Raw genomic sequence first — 18,092 nt, 5'->3', positions numbered from 1 at the left:
GCAGCTGGTAAAGGTGGTGCAAGTTGTAGTACTTTATATACTGCTAGGTATAGCTTAATCCATAATAACAATTATAATTTGTCAGTTGATTATATTTTACATGTTACAATTTAAATCAGCAAATTAACTAGTAACTAAAGCTGTCAGATAAATGTAGTGGGGTAAAAAGTCCCCACTACTAAGCCTCTGAATATAGAGTAGAAGTATAAAGTGGCATAAAACGGAAACACTGAATGAAAGTACCTCAAAATTGTACTTACAGTACTTGAGTGAATGTTACTTTCCACCACCACAAAAAAATCTGAAAAACAAAATCTCAAATCAATGTGATCCTAAAACAAGAGACTGTGCAGCTGTCATGTGCTCTCAGTGACTTTGGGTGTGTCATGTTCACAATTTGCCATTTTCGTATTCTTTCAAGTGCAGTAAAAGCATTTTATGTCTTATATCAAGTGTATGAAGTGACATGAAACTGAAAGCGTATTTTACAGTGAGGGTCTCTCCACAATACAAGAGCAAAGCGACGTCACCGCCTTCAGCTTGAAGGCTGTTAATCTAATTCCTAATGGTTATTACAATGAAGCCTGCCGACCACATCAAGCTGCTGCGGTACTGTAATGAGATGAGCAGAGAGAGGGCTCTACTGTGCACTTTCACAGCCTTCAATTCCACCACTATAAGCACAAGGACACAGAGTCCTTCTCAAATGAATGCAGTGGCGTGTTTAGAAAATAAAAAAGAGGCTGTAAGCATATAAACAACATCCAAATTACACTGTTAATTCAAGTCTTCCTCCAGCCAAAGTATACTCCGGTTCCAAAGCTCAGCATGAATGTTTCTGACTCTTTGTAGGTTCACATGAGGATGCATGTTGTTGTTTTTGTCTATTTTTTCATTTTTATGCATAAAGAGATGAATCATTGTCCTCTCGAAAGACTAAAAACAGAGAACTCTTCTGCAGTGGTTGAGTTATGTTTGAAAAACATGAATAAACTGGAATTATCTGAGCCTATAAACATATAAATTCCTAACTCCACCCTCTCTTGTTCTGTCCTTTCATCTAAATCGTTCTGCAGCTGGCGTAGCTGGACACAAGCGTGAAGAGATTTTGAAATAATATTTTATAACTGAAAGATATCAAATGGATAAACATGATGTTGCTCGGCTGGTAAAGCGAGACCAAACATGTGCAATCAAGATGAAAATATGATACGTGCACATGTAATGTGACATTTCTCTATCATCACACAGCCTCAGGTAGTCAGTCTGCACCTTTGCTGTGAGCAGTCGCTCTTGTCTCAGTTATGAACAGAATTTCAAACATTTGGAAATGAAGATCACAAATTAAATTGTGTTTTATTTGACAGGAAGAGCAAACTTAAACAATGCTTGCCAGATGTGATTAAGTGCTATAAACCAGCAAAGGTAGCATTTTGGAAAATTGCAGATAATTTGGTCTAATTTACAGGAGGCTTCAAACAAGCTCCCTGTGTTAGAATATGTAATTATACCCCTGTTGAAATATGCCTGTTACTGTCACATGTTGTATAGGCGCCTCAAATAGAAACATGGTGAATATGGTGAAGGCCTCAATCAGGCATCATCATTCTGTCAACATACACATCAGCAATATGTACGCGTCTACATTATAAGAACACAGGAAGAGCATGTACCATAAATGGGCCTGTGTTCAGGGAGCTTCTGAGATGGGATAGAGTACCCTACACATCGGCTACTTGTGTGTTTGAGAACATGTGATTATTTGGGTGTATGCATTTCCTATGTGGCCAGGCTTAAATTGAGAAATTACAGTTGGAGGATCTCAAAGTAAGCAAGGCATGGTGGAGGGTGAGGGAGGATAATACTGGAGGATGGCGCTTATTGAGGAAATACAACATCATGACAGAAAGTAGATGTAATTGTAGGAATAGGCCTGAAACCTCTGATGATGTATTTGCACTGAGAGGACCAAAAATAACAAGAGACCGCAGGGGCATGGCCTCTTCCCTGCAGCAGCAGCAGCACCTTACACCATGGAGAGGTGCTGTACAACAGTAAAATCTGCCCTCTGGTGTCCAAGCATCTGTACTGCATATGAGGGCTGTCGCACACTGGGTAGCATTCACAAGACTGCACAGAAACATGCCCAAATGTCTTTTCCAGTGGCTCCTTATATACTTTTATTAGCTGTTTTGAGTGGGACACACTTGCAAAAATACACAACTTAAGAAAAAGTGTTCATCCTGAAATAGAGACTGAAACCAAGGCCTCTTTGTCCTCTATAAGCCAAGCCACAATGACAAGCTGACCAAATAATACCCAGGAAATGTACAAAACTAAATATATGAAAAACTAAATATGTGAAAACCTTCAATGACACATCAGGAATAGACATAATAATTTGCTTTCAATCTAAGGCTGACTAAAATCTCCAGTACCTTTCATGGCACTCTGGACAACCTTTCCCCACCATCTCCCTTGTTTACCTTATCATGGCAGGCGTGGAGGTGCCCAGACAGTCAGGAAAGGTAGAGGCGAGTTTCCGCCAGCCGGCTGGACAAGATGTATATTTGCAAATGTGGCTGCTACTGTACATCCTCAATGCAAGCTTTGTGAAGCAACACAGGTGCCACTGCAAGTCTGGTGTTGTTTTTCAAAGACGTGTTCAAACACAGGGTCTCATAAGCATCCAATAATATAAACATGTCCTGAGCATACAAAAAGTAAAAAGTTATTAAAAACTGTGGAGTGTATACAGATTATTAGATTAAGTTTATTCATCCTTCATAGCTTATTTGTGTTCTTTCTTTATGTATTTGATTATTTTTGCTTTGTACATGATTATTTTCTAGTTCAGAAGAAGACTGAAAAAAGTAATAATCATGTGTCTGGATATCCAAGACATGGAGGCACCCTGATGTGACATGCCCGCCTTGGGCAGATCTGTCTGCTAATTACAGCCTAGCTCTGAGGAGGGAGGTACTTGCATGGTGGGGGCTTTTTTTTTTTTTTTTAATGATGCAAAGGGTAGATATAGTATAAATACCCGCATCATTGTACTGGAAGGCAGCATATCCTCAGTTGTGCTCCTACCCTAAGGATATACAGCAGTACCAGGAGCTCTCTGGTGCTGAGGAGATTGTTTTTACCCTCTTTGGATATTGGTATGTGTGTTTTCTCTTCCTCTCTAAACAACTCTATCTCTAGAGGATTTCAGTCTAGGCTCTCTCTGGGCTTTGTCTAGGCCTTGAGTCTGTTCCTATGGCAGGCTATAGGGAAGGGATTTTGCCTGGCTTGGAGCATCCTGGCTGATATTTAAAGAGTCCAGAAGAATGCTCAGGCTGAAAGAAAAAAATTAAATGTACACCCTGTCACCGTACCTTATTAGTTGTCTATTACGTTTCTGTAAAGGTGCCCAGCCTGTACACTTAGCTGAGAAAGTTTTTAAGCTCTAGAGACAACGCTTGCTGACACTTTGTACCTTTAAAATTGTTGTGCTGACTGTCTTCTTTCTTCTTTTGAAGATTTGACTGTGCAAGATGGACATACGAGTAGCAAGCATCTTCGTCGTCATGGTGGCCTTTGCAGCCGCTCATGGGGACCGGTATGTGGTGAAGAAGCTGATGAAGGCCGCCCCTCAGTACCAGCCCTACTCTGTGAAGAGCCAAGGTAAGAAAACAGCCTCCTGCTCTCTATGGGTATGGGAACATGCTAGCATTTCCCCTGTTTTTGCCTAGTTTTTCCTCACACAAGTTGCCTCTAAAGTCCGATGTTCTTCTCTGAAGACAATATTGAGTCTTGCCTTACCTTTGAAGCATCTTGAAGCATCTTTGTTGTAGCAAACATGAGCAGCACAAGCAGCGAGACAGATGCTGGCCACAGCCAGCTGCACTTTACTTTGAAATCTGAACTCCACCTTGTGCTGGAACTGCCTTGTGCTCTGATTGGCTGCAACAGTGTGCATGCTTCTCCAATCACAAAGTTCATTAAGATGTATGATTTGAATAGCAAGGCTTATTTACTGAGTGCAGAGCTTTGCAGTTTTCTTTTTCTAGAAGTCATAGGGTTCATACATGCACCTAGAAGTGGGGGCTTTTTTCACAATTTGTTTGTAGTTTACTTTATTCATTCTTTTATTCATCACATGAGCAACATTTTCTAAATTAAATGATTTTAGGACTTTTTCATTTTGTGATCAAGATTGTTAACTCGATAGACACAATTTAAATACTTTTTTGACTATTTGGTTCAAAATGTGCATTTCCTTGATCTTCAATTTGGAGGAACCACTCATGTATTCTGGAGAAAACTACTGTTGTTTTCAATGTAGTGTGTTAGATTTGACATATATGTTTCTCGTTTTAGTCATTTTAGCTGCAAATGTTGCCTGTTCTTTTGCTCATACTCCTCAGTGCACATTTGAGTTCATTTCAAATACAAGTTCACTTTGCTTTTTGCAAAGATTCCCCATGCAAAACGAGACAAATATCTAGATTTCTAGAATATTCAGAGATATACTGCACTATAAATATGGTAATTATAGCATGGTCTTGAGTGTTGGCCAAAATGCTATATAAAATATGAAATGTTGCTTTTGTGTGAATCAGCATACTATTCTTATTTGAGAAAGTAGCTGTTAGTGAACTATTTTTAGTTTGACACTGTCAATTACAGTTCAGTCACCCAGCAGTGTGGTTTGTTTTGGGTGTGCCTACTTCACACAGAAGTAGAAACATCTGTTTGGCTTTATCCAAACTCGGCTCAGGAGTGAGCCTTAAACACATGTGACCACATTAAGGCAGCAAATAAAAGAGAAAATTCTCCTTCTAATTTAGACCAACTGTTTGACAAACAAGTCACAAACTGCCTCTTGAAAAATAGATCAAACATGTTATTTAAAACAAACTATAAAAAAAAGAAAAAAGAAAGCAGAGACAATTTCCTACATTTATTTTGAAGGATTTCCAAGTTTAAGATTTAAAGAAGGATTTTATAAAACGGTGCCAGTGACTCATTACTCAAACCCTCAGGATTACAAGATTGGTTCCTGAGATTACAATTCTGCCTCCAGGAATGAAATATCATTGAATTTTGAGAATTATTTTATAATAATAATCCACATCATTTTGTACTTTATTATGAAATACTGAAGAGCAATTCATGAGAGCGGCATTCATTAGAGCATTTGTGTTTTTCATCCCACATTTGATTGTTGAACATCCATGTTGCTAGTCAACAAGATACTACGAAAGATCATTCAAGCTCAGATCTGAGAGCTTGCATCCATGCTCTTGTACTTTTTGTCACTTTTTGTCACTTGAATGGGTTAATAATGGGAATATGATGCACAGACTATAGGTAGGCCAATACATACATTTATAATTTCATAAAACTAACTAATTTTAATTTGAACACTTGTTGGTTCTTGTGTTCGGTGATACTGATGGATTCTGTTTCACTCTTCTCAGCGGTGGCAGGTGAGCCTGGTGCTCCAGGTGAGCCTGGCCCTGAGGGGCCTGCTGGCCCTCCTGGCCCCCCAGGTGAGAGTGCTGAAGGTCTGACTGGACCCCAAGGACCTGCTGGATCTCCCGGAGCTCCTGGACGCTCCATCGCTGGCAAACCTGGTTCCCCAGGTGGATCTGGCAAACCTGGCAGCGATGGAGCACCTGGTGAGAAGGGAGACACCGGAGCCGCTGGCCTTCAGGGACCAAGGGGAGCCCCTGGATCCGCTGGAAGCCCTGGACCTTCTGGCCTCTCTGCTACTGGCAAGCCTGGATCTTCAGGTCTTCCTGGACCAATGGGAGCTAGAGGAGAGTCTGGTCTGAAAGGACATCCAGGTGTACCTGGCCTGCCAGGTGCTAAGGGTGATAGAGGGGTGGGAATTCAAGGACCACAGGGTGAGACAGGGCCTGAAGGAGCCTTGGGCGCACCTGGACAACCAGGTCAGTCTGGAGTTGGAAAGCCAGGCAAATCAGGTATGCCAGGGGAGCCAGGAAAGTCAGGAACCACAGGTAGAGATGGTGCTACAGGTCCCATGGGACCACAGGGACCTAAGGGACACACAGGTGCCCCAGGTGTAGGTATGTCAGGTAAATCAGGAGAGAATGGTGCCCCAGGTCTGCCTGGCGCAGCTGGCCCTAAAGGCCACCAGGGACCTGCTGGAGCCACTGGTGCCCCTGGAGTCCCAGGATATGGAAAGCCAGGTGCAAATGGGGAGAAGGGAGAGATTGGATCTACAGGTGCCACAGGTGCCACAGGTGCAAAGGGTGAGCAAGGTCCAACAGGATATACTGGTGCTACTGGTGCAAGCGGCCCCACTGGGCCTGCTGGACCTCAGGGGCCATTAGGTTTCCCAGGTGAAGCCGGCGCTGTTGGCGCTAAAGGTGACACAGGGTCAACTGGAGCTCAGGGAGGTAAGGGAAACAAGGGAGATCAGGGAGCACAGGGTTTCGCAGGCAAGCAGGGTTATCCAGGCGCAGCTGGTCCTCCTGGATCCAGAGGTGCCACTGGACCCACAGGTGACAAAGGTCATGGTGGTGCCCCTGGTACCCCAGGTTCCCCAGGTATTCCAGGCCCTGCTGGACCTAAAGGTCATCCCGGCCGTGCCGGTGAGTCAGGTGCCTCTGGTTCTGATGGTGCTCCAGGTTCCAGGGGACCTACTGGGCCTCAAGGTTCTTCTGGTGCTCCCGGCCTTAAAGGACACCCAGGTCTCCCTGGTCCCTCTGGCCCATCTGGTTTGGCTGCTAAGGGTCTCCCCGGACCTCAGGGTCCCCCTGGTCAGCCCGGTGATAATGGTGCTGATGGAGCCAGTGGCCCAGCTGGCCCTCCTGGTGTCCCTGGTCCTCCTGGTGAGGTTGTGTTTGAGAAAGGCATGGGAATGAGTGAGATTATGGTCAAGTCCCCCATGTCTGCTTTCACTGCATCTCTGATCACCCCCTACCCTGCTGATGGCACCCCCATTAAGTTTGACCAGATTGTGTACAATGCTGAGAATCACTATGACCCTGAGACTGGCATCTTCACTTGCCAAGTTCCTGGAGTTTACTATTTCTCCTACAGCATCCATGTTAATGGAGCTCATGCCCTGGTGGCTTTGTACAAGAATGGCCAGCCCGTTATGTTCACTTATGATGAGTACAGCAAGGGCTTCCTGGACCAGATGTCCGGTAGTGCTGTCCTCTTGCTGGATGAGCAGGACACAGTCTATGTCCAGATCCCCGACGAAGAGGCCAATGGTGTCTTTGCAGCTGAGAACGTCCACTGCTCTTTCTCTGGGTTCCTCATTGCTTCAACGTGATGCGTTGATACAGTAGTAATTCCCAAAAGCCAACCAACTAAATTTGCAACCTATTTCTCAAACTAAAGTAAACTCCCTGTTAATTTTTCACAGTTCACCATTCTTTGAGGAATAGTAGCATTTCGACTTGAAAACAACAAATAGGTGCTTAGAAGAAGGAAAACTAATTTATGAAAACAGGTGATCAGGGATGGGGGAAGCAATCCACAAAGTTACCAGTGAGCTTTTTAACGGAAACAGCATGTGAAATTGAGGTGTTATAACTGTGTTGTGTCCTGACTTTTCCTTTTTATCCACTCTGTTCCTTTAATATTGACTTCAACTGGTGATTCTTAATTCAATGTTTGTCTGTTTTGTTTGTTTTGTTTCCGTTTTTTTGTTTGGTTGACCAATAATCTTATCAAAAGGACACAAATACTTTCTGTGCACCATGTTGTACCTTGTATGTGACTTGAATATTGTGAAATGGTAATGGTCAAATTGACCGTTATGATGAAACAAGTCACCAGAATACTGTCATACAAACACAAACTACCAGCAACAACGATGTATCCCTGAACATGCATTATGTCATGTAAAGCATAATGACCAAAATAAAAGATGTCTAAAATATGTTTTGTCTCAGAATCACTTTTTTTAAATGTAAGTATATCCTTAATATAGACAAATTACTTACATGTGCATATGAAATAACACAAAAAGTCTCTTTTAGATCTTACTTAATCAATTACACTGAATAGTCCTCTTTAAACTAGTTTGGCTTTGTATTTCATGTACTTTCCCACTTGACAATCACTTATATTTGCAACGTGATACAAACTAAGATTAAAACCTTTCTACTAGCCTTTCTTTACAGCTGTGAATTAGAGATCCATTAAGACATTAGGGTATTACCTGGTTTCCAAACTCATTCGTTACAAGTTCTGTAAAATATTATATCTGCTAATATAAAAAAAATACTTAAGATAGTAAAAAACAGTTAATAATGGATGCTAGCCTATAAGCAACACATCACAGCATGATATAATATGATATAACAAACATGTCTTATTAATGAGTCCCTGTCAGATGTAGAGCTATGATTTTTTTTTTATAAGTAAGTAAGTAAAAGTAGCAATACCCCAACAAATTATACTTGAGTATATAAAGTAAAAGTAGACCTATTCAGAATCCCCCCTTACTATTACTGATGTATACAGAAAAGCTCATGCACTCTTGAATTCAGACTGTTCAGTCGTGCCAAGTGCATGATGCCAAGGTAAACCCTCCCTTAATTTAAACTGTAACAAGGCCTCATATTTTATTTGTTGATCTGTGTTCCGTCCGGAGTAAGCAGTTACTTTATCTGTCAAATAAACATTACAATTTAAAGCATATTATATAATGTAACATAAAACTGAAATATTGACTTATGAACAGTACTTGAGTAAATGTACTTAGTTACTGACACACCACTGGTCGCTGTATAGAAGCTGAGAGATCGTATAAAGTATACATTTCTCCCCACATAATGGCCACTGGTTGCCTGCTTTGGAGCCAAAGTTTACAAAAACTACTCTACCGTCTGAGTATGGGTGTGCTGAAAATAGTCAACATGTGGAATGAGGGACAGGGATGGTCTTCGGACAGGGCAGCAGCTGTTTGATCTTCCCTGGGAGAGAGAGCGAGACAGTGGTTAGGTGAGGGGCCTCGAGGGACTGAGGAGAGAGGAAGCTGGGTGAGGTAAACCGCTGGGGACGGCCATTCAGAGACGGTCTGCGGTTGGTGCATGAGGTGGGACAGGCAGGAACACAGACGGAGCGCTGCCTCTGGACGACTCCGCAAGCCACACTCCAAAATGATCTGTTGCACTCAAAGAAATATTTTTCCCTTTGATATATATTTAATTTTGTAGCTGGCACACCTGGTTGCATGTATTTGTATGCATCTATCCTCTATACTGTATCCATTTGTCTAGAAAAAGCCTGAAGACACTTGGTGTGTGGCATTAATGAATACTGTTTGTTATTGTACTTTCCTTGTTTTGACCTGCCAAGAGACTACAGATGCAAATTAGCTTAAAGCTATAATCTGGTACGGTGCATCAAATGGTGACATTTATGTTTTTGAACTGTACATGGTCCCTTTTAGATCAAATAAATACTGCATGTGAGGCACACTGGAGGCCAAAATAAGCAGCAAATCCCTCAACAACCTGACCAAGATGGATGTGTAGACCAGGAGGCAGAAATAGAAATATTATGTGTAAAACACACCCTGCGTGCGGTGGCCAGAGCTGCAGTACACTGGTTTAAACTGGGTGCAAAGGAAATGGAGGGTTTGGAAATGAGCATGGGTGCAGATGTGGGCAACTAAAAACACCCTGAAGTTTGAAGCAATGTCTTCTACTCCTAAAAAGATTCTGGGGTTTGGTAAAAGTTATCCCAACACGTCCATGGTTAGCACAAGCATCAGTTAGGTATGTGCCGCAGTTGATACTAAAACTACACGCCATAAAAGTGTTTTTCAAAAACATTTATGGTGCAAAGCGAGCAGCTACAATCTTCCCCCGCATCTTATTTCATAATTATGCTGTGGCTGTTCCCTCAGTAAGTCGGTCATTTTCTAAAAATATTGCAGGGCAGTGAGCAATTCTCAATTTATCCCATTTGCAAATTAGGCTGGTGAAGAGAAAGTGATGTTTGAGATGTTCATACATTTTAGGATTTGCTTACTGGGGCCTAAAAGGTGGAATTCCATTCGCCTCTTTTGTCATTGCTTTTGCTCCAATTCAATTTTTTCTTTTTTTTTTTTCAACCCTTGATTTATTTCCGACAATTCACCACACGAGGGTGCTGTAAAGTAAAGAATCAATGAGAGCACATTTTCCTCCAGTAGCTGATCTGTCACACTACCCCATCTCAGCAGATATTCAGCTAACAGATTAAAAAGAGGGACATTTAATGCTAAACGTTGTGAATAAATGAGTTCGGAGTGCCACTTCATGCCTTTATTCTTTAGCAGAGCTCACAGGAAATAAAACTGAACACCTATAACCAGTTTGTAGGCAATGTGAAATTCTATATTTAATAAGATGAATCCTCATATACGAAAAAAAAAAAAGAGAAAAGATGCTGTTCAAATATTTCACCCAAAACCCCAAATGTGTGCTTTCTGACGTTGATTTGTAAATCACACCTCGATGCAAAATTTGCTTAAAACATCTCCCAATTTTATTCAATCTTACAAATGGTGAAAAACAAGAAAAACTTCATTTACAATGGGTAATCTGTTAAAAACTTCAGTCATTTAAGTACATCTCAGTCATAAAACCAGTAATATCAAAGTCTATACAACGTGCATTACTACAGAGTTTTGAAATGGTGGAATCTAAATGGGAAGTGATGAGCACCTACTGTTTTGACAGTTAACTAAATCTACTTCATTCAGGAATGGTTGTGTCCACAGGAGCGTTGAGTTTAAGAGTTGTAAACAACTGTGCACTGCAAAGACAACATTTACGACTGGGTTTAGGACTTTCCCTTTAAATATCACAATGTGTCAAATCTTGCAGACACAGCTTTAGCTGCTACATCCAATTGCCCAGCACCAAATACCTTGATAAAATATGTCAAATTCAGCAACGTGTCAACACAGTCATGGTTTCATGTAGAAAAAAAACCAGTCACACTCGCATTCACACTTTCACACTCGGCCAATGTCACACATGCAAGCACCAATGGGCAGTGAGGAAGCAGCACACTCTCCAGTACACCTCCTGTCCATCACTGCCAAGGATCTTGCAGTCATTATGGATGAGATGGTTGCAGAATAGTAAACAAACACCAACAAAAAAAAAATAAACAAAAACAATCCCTGGTTTTAGACAAGTCCTCGCATTCCTTCAGACGGGCTCCTCCTTCATTCCGGTGTCTGGTTCAGCAGGATTACTCAGCGGCAGCTGTGGCCTCTGGACTGGCTGCTGTCTCGGGTTCAGTAGGTGAAGCCTCGGCTGGTTTCTCCTCTCCTCCTGCTGCTGCTGCTGCTGGTGGTTCCTCTGCCTTCACCTCCTCTTCAGCCTTTGGCTTCTCAGCTTCAGCCTCCTTGGCTCCCTCCTCAGCAGCCTCAGCTGGTTTGGCCTCCTCGGCGGCTGCTTCCTCAGCCACCTTCTCTCCTTCGGCTGCTGCGGCTCCTTCCTCGGCTGCCTCCTCAGACTCTTTCTTGGTCTTCTTAAATGAGAAGCCGCTGAGCTTGAAGGAGGGTTTCTTGAAGGAGAAACGCTTCTTCTTCTGCTTTCCATCTTCGCTGGTGGACGGAGTGCCTTCTTCGGGCTTCGCGGAAGCCTCTCCGTTTGTAGCAGCAGGCTCCTTCTCGCCGTTAACCTCAGCAACCTCTACTTTCTCGCCTTCTTCTTTTGGCGCCTCCTCAGTAGGAGTGCTGCCGTTGGCCTGCACATCAGCTTTGTTGGCCTCCTCCGCAGCTGGAGAGGTATCACCATTGGTCTTGGCATGGCCATTCTCCTGGGAAACAGAATAAAAAAAACTAATTCTAAACATGCATATCACCGTGTTGTTGAAGTAAAAAAAACGAGTTGAGATTGATCTGTAATCATGCATCTGAGGCAAACACATGATTGTGTGTGTAAGACAACCCCCTGCCAAACCTGGCATGCTGTGGAATTTAATCAAATGCATTGACTGGTAGTAACCAATAGGAAAATAGCACTAAAACTGCAGCAACATCTGTTACTAGGAGAGTGACGACAGATCTGTGGCTCTCAGCAGTAGGCTAATCGGTTAGACCGCAGTACCGCCGGGATCCGCCAGGTGGCATTCGGTGTGGAGCCGGTGGCGACAACATAGGAATTTGGGGATTTTTTTTCTCCCTTCTTTTAATGACCTGTGTAGTAAATCAATGAGTGTATATTTAATTTTGATATACTTCTTCGATCCTGCTCTGCTATTTTTGAAATAATAGTCTGTATTGTGTGGGTTGTGTGTGTTACAACAACGTGGCTCCTTCCTCGAATCTGGCAACAAAGGCGTGGTATGGGCTTTTAAAATGGCCATGCCACAGTGAGAGCAGCCGCACACCCATTTCAACCAAATGAATAAAAAACAGCCGCAATGTTTAGGAAGCTAGAGCCTCAGACTAATAATTTATAAATCAATCAAAAATGCCATTTCAAAAAGAACAATTAAGTGATAAACTGTGCATTCGACAGATTAGTTGTGTAGCCTAATATTCATATTGAAAAGATAAATCAAAAGCTATGCCCGTGTTCATTTTCAGCATTTGAAATAAAATGCATTCATTTGAAATAATGCTGCGATGTAAAATAAGCCAGTTCAAATTAAAACACTAAATTGTTGCAGATAACGTTACATGTGGCCACTTTCCCTGAATGCCGGTGAGCGTGCGGGTGCGCTACAGGGAACATGGAGCACGCCATTGAGTCAACGCATTGCTAAAACGAGACAAAATTCCCCTCGCGCAATTAAGACTTAAATTAAAATGTAAGTTACCTGTCCGTTTGTCTTTGCTGCAACAGCTGCGCCTTCTGCTGGCTTTTCCACAGCGGCTTCCTCTTTTCCAGCGGTTTTGGAGGTTTGTGCTCCCATGCTTTTGGTGCAACAAAGGAAACCCAACCGATCAAATGAATGAACAAAGACCGCAAGCTTCCTCCCCAAAAATTCAAGTCAAGCACCGACACCTACTTCTCCGACCGAAGCCGATGAATCAGCCCGAAATCGAAATGACCGCAAAGCGACGTGTGGGAACTTGCAAAAATGTGGCAAAGATGCAAAAGAAACGCGAATTCTTTCAATTTTTTCTCGAGCGGAGTTTGTAAATGGAGAAATTGGCCCCGCCGCAAATGAGATGCGGAGTACAACGCCCAAGTCCACTGATGAATGGGCACTGGGGCTATGACGACAAAGCCACCCCGTCTCCACCAATCACAACTCCGGAATTCAACGAGTGTGGGGGGGAGGGGGGTCATGGAGCGGGGGGGCCATGGACAATAGGAGAGACACAACAACATGGCCAACAACTTGTCTTTATGGCCATTTTAGAGTGCAGAAACTTGATTTTATTTCCCTCAAATAGCGACTGAGATTTCAAAGAGCTTTGCGGTGTCTAGCAGACAGATAGATGCTGATTTCCCAGAAATACTTGATAATCAGACACTAAGATAAACAATATGTTTTACAAAAACTACAAAAATGGCCAACATTTACGTGTAGATGACCTTCAATTCATATTAAGAGATATTCATTCTCTCCCTGGTTAATATTATATGTATGCAGACTATAATGTACAACATAATGTGGAATATTATAGCCTGTAACATTATTTCATATGTTTGTAGATAGCTGATTAGAGTTAAATGTATCTCTCAATATACAAAGTTGCAACAGATAAGGCCTCAGAATTTGTTTACCACAACTTTTAAATTGATATGCAAGTGCCAAAACAACAGCAACCGCTAAGCTGAGAAAGTGCCGCTCAGCTGGTCTTGTGTTGAATCATCACACACTCCTGACATATGCCTCATTCAGTACACAGGCGTCCCCTGGAACTATAAGCCCCTGTGCCCACAACTTCCCTCATCCCTTCTTCTTGCATAATAGCATCTTGTCTGCTTGTTGCAGCTGGAGAATCCCAGTGACCCAGATATAATGAGAGTTTATGGCCCTCTGCTCCAGCAGCCTGCAGTGCTCTGACTCCACCACCAGCCACAAGTCTCCTCGCTCTGCCATCACTGCATGACCCACATCTCCATGGTTACCAGTCCAAAATGGCTCCGAGGAAGAGGCTGCACGTCGAGGAGGGCTTTTGCAATCACGACTTCTGTTTTTTTGGTAGAAGTAGGGTGAGAGTGAGTTCCTAAGAGCGCAGACAACATGTTTGAGGATTAGGGTGACTTCTTTCACCCACCCCTCTCTTCATCGGGCTAACTAGGCCACGCTCATTGTTGTGATATTCTGATTACATGCAAAGCTGTGATTGTTATGGTGAGCTGCCATGAATATGTAAACCAGGGGACAAAGCCAGCAGGGCATGGAGTGTTTTCAACAAGCACCATGCAGCCCAGACATTCAGACATAAAGACTTCACCTGTCAGGAGGATACTGTGTCATGGCAGGATCCTATGTGGAGGGGGCAGTGTGTGTGTGTGTGTGTGTGTGTGTGTGTGTGTGTGTGTGTGTGTGTGTGTGTGTGTGTGTGTGTGTGTGTGTGTGTGTGTGTGTGTGTCAGCAAGTTGACTTATAAAAAAGCACAAATCAACACAAAATCCTGTCTTTAAAAACACACACACAACTGAAATCTGCATTATTTTTGCTTTTTTCGTTTTGTTGTGTGCTGACAACACAAATAAATTATTCTTTTGTCAATTCAGCTCTCTCATTTTTTTGAAATTATGAGCCTCTACCAAACAGTTGAGATGTTCATTAATATATAACGGTAAACATGTCCATTTGTTCTCGCTTTTTCCTGTTTTATAAAGGAAAAACAAAACATCTCCCCTCCTACTCTGGGAAACTGTCACGGACAATTTTCACTATTTTCTGATATTCAAAAGATAAAAAGATGAACTGATTAATCAATAATTAAAATGATTGATAACTGCTGTGTCTTTTGTGGCAGTAATGGTTGGTAGTTTGATTCTTCCCGTCCACATGTCAACGTGTTGTTGAGCCACTGAATGCATTTTCAGTCACCCAAATAAACCTGCAGGTTCGGTTTGTTGAAGTCTGGCCAGCATTTAAACTGCTGCAAAAGATTAACTTAATTGAGGTCAGAGGTCAACTTTGTGATTCATTATGATTCCTGAGCCGGTTTAAATAAATCCTTGAGAAGTATGTAAAAGTAACATGTTGGTGGGGAATTGTTTGCCCTAATTGTTGCCATAGATGTTGCATTTTCCACCCAGAATCATCCCTCAGTGGCTGACTGTTGCTGATGTGTTTATTGATACAGAAGGAGACACTGTGTTGCTCTGGAAGCTTCCAGGAAGCGTTTATCACCTGAATATGGCCTATAATAAAGATCTACCTAGTTATTTATTTCCTGATTGATTGTCAGGGTGGGACTTTTGCTCTGTTCATGGGGGGGGGGTCACTTTTAATTCCATCTCAGCTGGCGATGGCCCTTCATGCAGAGAGGAAAGTCAGCTGCTGTTGGTTTTGGTTGGATTAAAAACGAACCCACTGAGACTTGTTGAATACATTTCTTTTGGCTCTAATCCAAATTGTAAGGCAAATTAATGTGTTTCTCTCTGTGTGAGGATCTGTGTGCACTCTGTGTTTCTTATTCATATAAACACTTAAACTGACAATTTGCCAATCATGCTCTGTTTTACAGTCTTCCCCAAAACGGGGAGGTGTCCCACTCTGCATCGTACTCTGTGATTGGAGGAAAGCGGTGTCCGTCACAGCTCTTTGGTCCGTGTGGATCCTCAGCTGGCGTCACGGCTGCGTCATGACGTCAAGAGATAAACCGGAAAATAAAACAGTATTTGCATGTCAAAATAAAAGCATGAAAGTTAGTCCTTTAGAAATCATCTTTTGAGCACGCTTATAATAATCCTACAAATGTAATGTGAGTGGAATTACTGTATTATGCATTCTTTTTGTTTGATTGTTTGATGAAAACAATTCTCTTTATTCTTTCTTTAACCTGGAAATCACGCGTGACAAACCGCTTTATTTTGACAGGATCAACCAGAAAGCTATATGTTATTGTTGTGAACTTGGCTCTGGTCGCCGTCGTCATCATCTGTACGCACGGCGGCGACAGCAGCTCCTGAATCGGCAGGGACGGATATCCCGCCGCTATTCTCTCTTAATGCGAAGAAAAAACACTCACAGAGAGTAGAAAAATATCGGAGAATCCCCACACGAAAGTCCCTCTGGAAACTCCGATGGATTAATCTGATTTTTTTCTGCGGTAAGCACGCTTTTTTGTCCTTCCCTGTGTTGAATTTCAATTGGTGCACCCGCCTCGTCCCCTGTTTTGCGCTGTGGACTGCGAGATGAATTCCTCTCGGGAAAGAGGGAGCAGAGGAGATAAATAACACCTAGTTGGTCGCTGCAATCAAGCCAGTTTCCCACCCAGTCATCCTGCAGACGTGGGTGCGTGTATTTGACGGCTACCTTTGCCCTCAAAGAGCGAGAGAGAGAGAGAGAGAGAGTGTGGTGGTGGTGGTGGTGGTCACAGTATTGTGGATGATGTTTTGCAGTGCTGTGATTGTGGAGAGAGGGCTCTTGTTGCAGCAGTATAAACAGGGATGGATGCGCCGCAGAGAAGAGCTGACCACTGAGGCCATACACACACACACACACACACACACACACACACACACACACACACACACACACACACACGATGAACGCCACAATGGCCTGCGGACATTCACCCCAAAATAATTGCCATTTGATTTCAGCTAATTGCATTGCCACGCTGTTAAATATCCAATTAAAGCTGTCCTAATTGGGTTATCTGATGTGTCTGGAGGGGCAGCCATCCATCTTGCTGGCAAACACCGGGGATGATACACGCAGTGTGTGTGTAGCTCTGAGCTAAAGCCTCAGTTTGATCCATGTGGAATAAGTTAGGCGGTAGTTGTGTGTCGGTTTGCACCCTGAAGCTCTTGAGTATTCAGCATGTCATTGCTCCACGAATGACTACACAACTGGCGTGCGTGATGTGTATGAATTGTTGTATGAAAGGAGCATATTAAGGTTCATGGACCATGTACATTCCCCTTCAGGCTCTCTCTCTCTCTCTCTGTCCATACAGTTTAGAGTACTTATGAGACACACTGTCACACAAGCTGCTACTTGTGACGTTAGGATTATAGGTTCAAATGATGTCATCACACAGGTGAAATATGCAGCCCAGGAGATGGTTGATCACTTAGGTTAAAGCTCCATGTGTTTGACTGTGTTTGACTGTTTGTTTCTGTCGGTCAGCAAACGTCTCACACGCACAGCCACAGTAGAGCTGCAACTAATGATTATTTTAATTTAGAGCTGCAACAATTAGTTGATTGATTTGATTGACATGTCTGAAGCTTGATTGTAGCTGAACATGATGGAAAATTGGGATTGGCATGTTTCATTGTTTTCTGATGTTGATTAATCGAATAATCAAGAGGTTCAAAATATCCATCCTGGTGTCAGAGTCCGTATACCTAACATCTTCAAATGTTTTGTTTAGTGCGACCAGCAATCCAAAATACAAATATATTCAGTTTATAATGCTATAAAACACAGACGAGCCGCAGATCCTCACATTGGAGAATCTGACACCAGGATTTTGGCTTTGAACTTAAATTCTCAAAATAGTTTCCAGCTGTTTGTTGGTCTACCTATCGATTTAATTAACTAATTGTTGCATCTCTACACACAGCACTCCTACAACTTCTGGTTTTCCAACAAACAGCAGCAAGAATCTGCTCCTGTTTGTTGGAAAAAAATAGAAAGAAAAGAAATCATGTTTTTCTCCCATTTGGAAAATATTCATAGGCACAAATCTCACCGACTAAATGAGCATTTAGTGATTTAACAGCATGACTCAACGTACCTAAATGTGAACATTGTGACACCAAAACACAGTTGAGGCTTAAACCCACACGTACATACTGTATGAAACTCAGCTGTGGGTTTTGTAACCAGCTCTATTCATTCAGTACGACAAGAATGCTTTGGAAGCCTTAACACTGCGTCTCATTGTGCTGATAATCTTGTAACAGAGTGAAATGTGGCCATTGTCTTGTTGTTGATACACTGAATGAACTCAGTTGTCCAAC

General features: G+C 42.5%; 2 protein-coding genes across 2 annotated transcripts; one reads left to right on the top strand and one right to left on the bottom strand.

Moving 5' to 3' along the window:
* The first annotated feature begins 3,082 nt into the window (after positions 1–3,082).
* col10a1a (collagen, type X, alpha 1a) lies at positions 3,083–7,903 on the top strand. Its single transcript, XM_079174176.1, has 3 exons — positions 3,083–3,164; positions 3,525–3,669; positions 5,469–7,903. The coding sequence occupies exons 2-3, from the start codon at positions 3,540–3,542 to the stop codon at positions 7,295–7,297; spliced, it is 1,959 nt and encodes a 652-aa protein (XP_079030302.1). The 5' UTR covers positions 3,083–3,164; positions 3,525–3,539; the 3' UTR covers positions 7,298–7,903.
* A 2,598-nt stretch (positions 7,904–10,501) lies between these two features.
* marcksb (myristoylated alanine-rich protein kinase C substrate b) lies at positions 10,502–13,108 on the bottom strand. The gene is made up of 2 exons (XM_079175416.1): positions 12,802–13,108; positions 10,502–11,796 (listed from the first exon to the last, which is right to left on the bottom strand). The coding sequence occupies exons 1-2, from the start codon at positions 12,895–12,897 to the stop codon at positions 11,224–11,226; spliced, it is 669 nt and encodes a 222-aa protein (XP_079031542.1). The 5' UTR covers positions 12,898–13,108; the 3' UTR covers positions 10,502–11,223.
* Between the last annotated feature and the right edge of the window lie 4,984 nt (positions 13,109–18,092).

Source organism: Pholis gunnellus, assembly GCF_910591455.1.
Source record: "Pholis gunnellus genome assembly, chromosome: 15".
Classification (NCBI taxonomy): Eukaryota; Metazoa; Chordata; class Actinopteri; order Perciformes; family Pholidae; genus Pholis; species Pholis gunnellus.
This window is presented reverse-complemented; position numbering and strand designations above follow the sequence as displayed.

Excerpts from the sequence above, each read along its gene's own strand:
- marcksb (XM_079175416.1), bottom strand. The coding sequence starts at position 12,897 with ATGGGAGCACAAACCTCCAAAACCGCTGGAAAAGAGGAAGCCGCTGTG. Across the intron at positions 11,797-12,801 it reads CAGCAAAGACAAACGGACAG|GAGAATGGCCATGCCAAGAC; the intron begins GTAACTTACATT and ends TCTGTTTCCCAG.
- col10a1a (XM_079174176.1), top strand. The coding sequence starts at position 3,540 with ATGGACATACGAGTAGCAAGCATCTTCGTCGTCATGGTGGCCTTTGCA. Across the intron at positions 3,670-5,468 it reads CTACTCTGTGAAGAGCCAAG|CGGTGGCAGGTGAGCCTGGT; the intron begins GTAAGAAAACAG and ends CACTCTTCTCAG.